This window comes from Helobdella robusta (assembly GCF_000326865.2).
Source record: "Helobdella robusta unplaced genomic scaffold HELROscaffold_70, whole genome shotgun sequence".
NCBI classification, from domain to species: Eukaryota; Metazoa; Annelida; class Clitellata; order Rhynchobdellida; family Glossiphoniidae; genus Helobdella; species Helobdella robusta.
This window is the reverse complement of record NW_008705399.1, coordinates 216018-223517: the sequence shown is the minus strand read 5'-3', so window position 1 is coordinate 223517 and position 7500 is coordinate 216018. Positions and strand designations below refer to the sequence as shown.

Genomic DNA, 7500 nt, shown 5'->3' with positions numbered 1-7500 from the left:
GAATGAATGAATGAATGAATGAATGAATGAATGAATGAATGAATGAATGAATGAATGAATGAATGAATGAATGAATGAATAGACAGATGAATGAATAAATGAATGGACAGAAAAATGAATGAAATTCATCTAATATGGCCACCTACACAGTACATGCATACATATATTCGTACATACATACTAACATACAAACCTACAAACATCCAGACATACAAACATACAAACCTACAAACATCCAGACATACAAACAAACAAACTTACAAACATTCAAACATTCAAACATACAAACCTACAAACATCCAGTCATACAGACATTCAAACATCCAGTCATACAAACATTCAAACATCCAGTCATACAAACATTCAAACATCCAGCCATACAAACATTCAGGCCTACAAACATCCAGTCATACAAACATTCAAGCCTACAAACATCCAGTCATACAAACATACAAACCTACAAACATACATACATCCAGACATACAAACATCTAGACATACAAACGTATATAATTACAGGTTTGCTCTTAGATATTGCTTCAGTGTCAGTAACAGTTCCTAATTGCGTTTCACGGCATTTTCGCGAATTTCGTTTTTCCATGATTATCATCATAATATCGGCTCCATCAAATATATGCTAAATACTGGATAGAGCTAAACAAATATGTGTGTGTGTGCGTGTGTGTATGTGTGTGTATGTGTGTGTGTGTGTAGTGTGTACGTACGTACGTACGTAAAGGTACCTGGGTGTATTCATAACCATTATCAACAACAAACAACAACATCATCATCATCTTCCTCCTTCTCATCATCTTCTTCATCATCTTCTTCATCATCATCATCATCATCATCTTCTTCTTCTTCTTCTTCCTCTTCATCATCATCTTCTTCTTCATCATCATCTTTTCAATTTTGGCGGCCAAATTAGCATCGTGTTATATTAGATAAACGTGTGGACGTTAGTGAATTTGCATAACTTTTCTTTATCGTAAGTAATGGCCGTAACTTTCAATTAGGCGCTACATAAATGTTTGTTTGTTTGTTGTTTTTGATTTCGTTGACGTCACCGGTGATGTTGTTGTTATATGTTGTTGTTGTTGTTCTATGTTGTTGTTGTTGTTCTATGTTGTTGTTGTTGTTCTATGTTGTTGTTGTTGTTGTTGTTCTATGTTGTTGTTCTATGTTGTTGTTGTTGTTGTTGTTCTATGTTGTTGTTCTATGTTGTTGTCGTTGTTGTTATATGTTGTTGTTGTTCTATGTTGTTGTTGTTCTATGTTGTTGTTGTTCTATGTTGTTGTTGTTCTATGTTGTTGTTGTTCTATGTTGTTGTTGTTGCTATTTTCAGCGTGATTAGAAAAATTTATAGAAAACTAAATAATAGTAATAATAATAATAATAACAATAATAATAACATCAACTTCCATGTTCAATTAATTACTCTTCATTACAATTTAAACAACATTGTCAATAATTTCATTAAAAGAATCAACAAAAGAGCAAACGAGGGTACAAAACGTACATTCGTACAATCGAAACGAATCGAAACGAATCGATACGAAACGATACGAAACGAAATTTTATTTAGCAATAAATATTTCGCGGAGGTTTGAATGACGAGGGGGAAATTTAAAAAAAATTCCAATCTGGAAATCCGACTCTACAAATACATGTAAATAAATGTTCATAACACATACATACACACATACATACACATACATGCATACACACATACACGCACACACACATACACACGCACACAAACACACATGTAATCATGCATACAAAAATTTACCAATTATATTTAATGGAAATTGAAACCGTTAAATCACTTCCGAAGCTCTGAAAACACACACACAACACACACACATAAACACACACACAACACACACACATAAACACACACACATACACATCTACACGCATATATACACACATATCCACACAGTATACGCACTTTAAAAAAATACAAAAGTTTTAACATAGATAATCTCTTTATAGTTCAACTACTCCATAATAAATAACATATATAATATCATTATATATATATATATATATATATGTGTGTGTGTGTGTGTGTGTGTGTGTGTGTGTGTGTGTGTGTTTGTATGTATGTGTGTACAACTTAAATTAATCCGGTTGATGTTTTTAGAGTGTTCAAATGCGCGTGTAGATAGATGAATGAAAGGATGGATGGAATGATGGATGGATGGATGGATGGATGGTTTGATGGATGAACGGATGGATGGAATGATGGATGGATGGATGGATGGTTTGATGGATGAACGGATGGATGGAATGATGGATGGATGGATGGATGAACGGATGAAAAGGTGAGCGAATGAATGAATGAATGATTAAATGAATGAATGAGTTGGTGATTGAGTAGGTGAATGAATTAATGGTTAAACAGATAAACAAGTAAATGAATGACAAATGCATGAATTCGTGCCTGAACAACTGAACTGAACAAATGAACATACAAATATTATTATTGTCATAATTATAATAATAAATATTATAATTATTATTATATATTATTATTATTATAGCAATTAAAATAATTTCAGCTATTATTATTATTATTATTATTATTATAACAATTATTTTCATCCCAATGAAATGAAAACCAATCATTTTGAATTGATTGTTGTTGAAGTTGTTGAGATAAATCGATATGCTGTTGTTGTTGTTGTTGTTGTTCTGGATAATTTTGACCGTAACCGAACGAAAACGATGATGTGGAGCTTATTTTACCGACGAATCTATCGAACATATCGGTATCCGAGACTAAACTTGTTATTGAAAACGGATGCTTAAAATATTGTTGATGAAGTTGTTGTTGTTGTTGTTGTTGTTGATGTGTTGGCACTTGGTTTTGCTGGTATTTGTATAGTTGTGTTGTTGTTGTTGTTATTGATGTTGTTGATGTCGTCGTCGTTGAGAAGTAAGAGTAGTTACTGTCGTAGTTGTTGTTGCTGTTGTTAATGTAAGCATCATCGTTGCTATTGTAGTTAGCAGTATTAAAATTCTTGACTGATTGATAAAATTGTGTTGACGTTGTCGATGTTGTCGTTGTTAGCTGGTTGTATGGGTTTGTGTTGATGTCATGGATGTTGTTGTTGTTGTTGATGTTGTTGTTGCTGATGTTGTTGTTGTAGTAATATGAGGCAAGCAGCGAGGTATATTGATTTTCAATGGACGAATGTTCGCTTAAATGGTTGTTGATGTAACTGTTGCCGATGTTATTGATGTCATTGTTGTTGTTGTTGTTGTTGATGTCTTTGTTGTTGTTGTTGTTGATGTTTTTATTGATGTTGTTGTTAGAAAAACAAGCTTTGTTGTTGATTTTACCAACAACGCCTGCATTGTTATTTCGTATCGTTCCATCCACGTTGTTATTTCTGTCTAATTTTATGTCTTTGGTGGCAGTGCTGATGCTATTTTTAGCACTATTATTATTATTATTATTATTATTGTTGTTGTTGTTGTTGTTGATGTTGTTGATGTTGTTGTTGTTGATGTTGTTGTGATGAACTTTGCTGTTAGCACTACTAGCTCTATTGATGTCATGAATGTTGTTACTGTTGTCGTTATTGCTGCTTTTATTTTTGCTGGTATTATTATTAATGTTATGATTGTTGTTGCTGTTGTTGTTGTTGTTGTTCTTTTTGTTTTTGTCGGGATTGTAACTTTTCCCATTCGTACATTTCGAAAGTTGATGCTGTGTTGGAGTTTGTTTGAATGCTGCTGCTGCTGTTGTTGTTGTTGATGGTGATGTTGTTGTTGTTGTTGTTGTTGTTGTTGCTGCTGATGTTGTTGTAGATGATGTTATTGTGTTTGCTTTCGTTGTTGTTTTTGTATCAGAAGATGGACAAAGTTCTAGAAACTTCGAGAATCTGTTGTTGGCTGACACGAGAGAGTTTGGATGTTGTTGTTGTTGATGTATTTGCTGCTGCTGTTGCTGTTGTTGGCATTTTTCTGTTGTTGTTGTAGTTGTTGCAGTATATTACATTAAATTTTTGTATTATTATATCATAATTATAATTATTTATTTGTTTTCAAAATAATTTAACTAATTTTGTTTGCAGGAATGAAATAAAAGTATGAATGAATCTTATATGAAAATTTTGCCACCAAATGGTAATAATCTCCATGGAAGTGCTATTACAAGTTAGAAAAAACATTTAAATAAACATTTCTTTTATATAAACATAAACTGCAAGAATTTTTTTTCTAAAACCTGAATCTCCAATCCTTGTGTCGGTTGAAATTTTTGATTTTTTCCCGCCAGCTGGCAGCCCCTCCGGGCCCTTCCTATCGTCTGGGCCTGCCTTCTTACCTTCAGAGTTGGATTTCGTGCAACTGATCATAGCGCTGGAGTCAGCCTCGACGAATGAAGTTTTAAACAAGCTTTCGTCCGAACTACTAACTCTATTATCATTGTTTCCCCTACTTTCGCTATTTCCGACACCAGCTCCTCTATGCTCGTTAGTACTTTTGCTGGGAAGTTCTGGTTTCAATTTCGTCAGGTTAGATTTAGACGGTATGTCAGATTTTGACGATCTGACGTTGGTTGAGTTTGTTTTTGAAGAATTTTGGCTTTGTTTGATGTCTCTAGAAGTAGTAGAGCTGCTGCTGTTGCTGCTGCTGTGTTTGTCTATTTCAGTGACGTTGCTGGTCGTTGTCGTTGATGATTTTTGTGTTTGTGAGTGTTGCTGCAATCGTTGCGCCTGTTTGATGGCCTGCCTCGTAGGGCATTTGAATCGCTTCTGTCGCCTCAAATAGCAACCGTTCTCGAACATGTTGCCGCTGTTTGGATGCAAGGTCCAGTAGCTGCCTGGTGGTGGTTGGTGGTGGTTGGTTGGTGGTTGTAGTTAGTTGGTTGGTGGTTGGTGGTTAGTTGGTTGGTGGTTGGTAGTGATTGGTGGTGGTTAGCCGTTGTTTGTTTCAAGCGTTAAAATTTTTTCATATATTCGTTTTTGTTTTATTTGATTTGTGATCAACTGACTGCACTTGCTTGCAACGAAGACGGTAATTTAACATTAACAACATTCTGATTGCTTTATCAATCTGATTATATTTTAATTATAAAAATAAAATATTTTTTTATTCTATTGTTTTATATTAGAATAACAATGGCTAATTTTTCTAAAAAACTCTTAAAATGTACACGCCAACCTTTTCCTGGCCTGTCTGGCGACCTCGAGACTTTGACAAAACAGTCATTAAACGACAGACTGTGTCGGATGGAGTTCTGCCATCGCTGCTGGTTCTGCCTGTAAAACGGAAACAGTTCGGTGATCATGCTGTAGATTTCATTCAGGGTGCACATTTTGGATGGGGATGACTGGATGGCCCAGGTTATGAGGGAGATGTAGGAGTAGGGGGGCTTGGTGTGCGAGTAGTTTCGGGGCCCGTGTGAAGAATGGTAGGCGTAGGAGGACGATGAAGAAGCGGAAGATGATAGGGTTGGGTCGTAGGGTCGGTTTTCTTGATTGAAATCGGTATTTTCATCTTTAAAACAGCACGGGAGAGTGGAGTATGCCTCGTGAAAGGATGTCGGATCGGCTTGGATGTTCGAGTAGAACTGACCGCCAGGAATGGCTGATATGTTCGGTGTTAAAATCGGTTGGTAATCCATTCTGAATGCGTTTACGCTGCTGTCGTACTCGCAATTTTTATCCGAATAATATTGCATCGGCGGTAATCGGTTTTGGATTGTATCGTAATCGGGACCAATGTTATTGTTATTTGTTTCAAAATCGGTATCGATCGGTTTCACAGCAGTGTATTCGTTAGAGTATAAAAAGTTACTAACCACCAAGTTGGAAGAGCCGGTTATTTGATAAGGTCCTTGGCTGACGATGTCACTACTATCTTGGTTGTTGTTACTCGACGAATCGTTTGACAGTCGGTTATAGCAATCCGAATTATCGATTTGGTGGATTCGAGTCGAGATTTTATTCGAATACTTATTCCAATCCGAATCCATGTACTGGCAAGCTGACGAGTATTGATCGTTGGAGTAGTTGTCATCTGGAACTACTGTCATGTTGTAGAAAGCGTTGTTGTTGTTGTTGTTGTTGTTGTGGTGTTGTTGTTGTTTTGCGTTCGAAAATTTTCGATAATCTCGTCCGTGTACAACAATTTTGCTGTTGCTACCTTCAACGTTGTTGTTGTTGTTGTTAGTAATGTTATCGTCGTCGTCGATATTGCCAATTGTATTTGCACTGTTGTCGTTGTTGTAGTCACTGCTGTTGCTGCTGTTGACGTTGTTGTTGTTGTTGTTGGAATGTTCTTGAAAAGATTGTTGAGACTCAAGGATTACAAGCTGCTCTTTAGAAGTTTTGGTCATCATTTCGATAGTAGCCGGAGCAAACATTTCTTTGTTTGTACTAAGTCGGAGAGTGAGTGAGAGAGAAGAAAGAGCAAACATACGCCACTCACGTGCAGATGCCTATAATATTAACTGATACATTCCTATACAACGCACACCCAAACAAAAATCAGAACGAAAGAAGAAGAGAAAAATAGAGAGAAAAAATATAGAGTTTGGCAAACAAAAACTATGTGGCGATCAGAGGCAGGCAAACAGAGCAATCTAAATGATGTTTGTCCTGCATCTTACACAGGCTAAATTTATTGCTAAATACTTGGCTACTTGCATGCCAGCCTGCAGGAGCGCTCGTCACGGTATCGGTCGGTATGTAACATCTCTAAACATGTATGAGAACCGCTCGATCCCAGCCTGGATCCGTATGTGTGTGTGCCGAGTTTAATACAAATGTATGCGATATGTGTATTATATGTATTTGTGCGTATATGTATGTATGTATTCGTGCATACGTTTGTTTGTATAAAAATGTACCTAAAAGTATATATATATATATATATATATATATATATATTATATGTATGTGTGTGTTTGTGTAGGTGTGTGTGTGTGTGTGTGTGTTGGTGTGTATGTATGATTTTGCCTATGTCAGAGCATATATATAGAAGCGGTGAATGTTAAATCAGAATGAATCCATAGGCATATATATACATGAAAGATTAGATCCCATTTTTAGATATATATATATATGATCAAATATAGAGGATGTATATATATCTAAAAAAAATTTTATAAAAGATACATACAATGCTTAAATACGCACAAATGTACATAAAAGTATGTATATATATACACGTTTTGTATAAATACAAAATTACAAACTACATTACCTTTTTTCCATAGAAGGAGAAACAGCTAGTTGTTTTAATGTTTGCCAACTTGTGTTCATAAGAATGTGCTCACAACATTGTTTCTCATTATAATATGATATATATATATATTATATATTGTATATATATATATATATATGTTGGTAATAGACCATAATTTTTACAATATTCTATAAATTCTACCGAATGTTTGGCGTTAATATGTTTGTAGTTCGTTTTTTCGATTTTTCTCACTAAAGTTTTTTGGTGAACGTTTAGTTTATAAAATCAAAATAA

The 7500-nt window shown here is 35.0% G+C and overlaps 1 protein-coding gene across 1 annotated transcript; it reads right to left on the bottom strand.

Annotated features, from left to right (window-relative positions):
• Positions 1-4754: 4754 nt before the first annotated feature.
• HELRODRAFT_147202 (hypothetical protein) lies at positions 4755-5410 on the bottom strand (the record flags this gene model as incomplete). The annotated part of the gene is made up of 2 exons (XM_009031150.1): positions 4755-4837; positions 5179-5410. Coding segments are annotated over 2 exons (315 nt in total), but the record flags the coding sequence as incomplete, so codon positions are not given.
• Positions 5411-7500: the final 2090 nt, after the last annotated feature.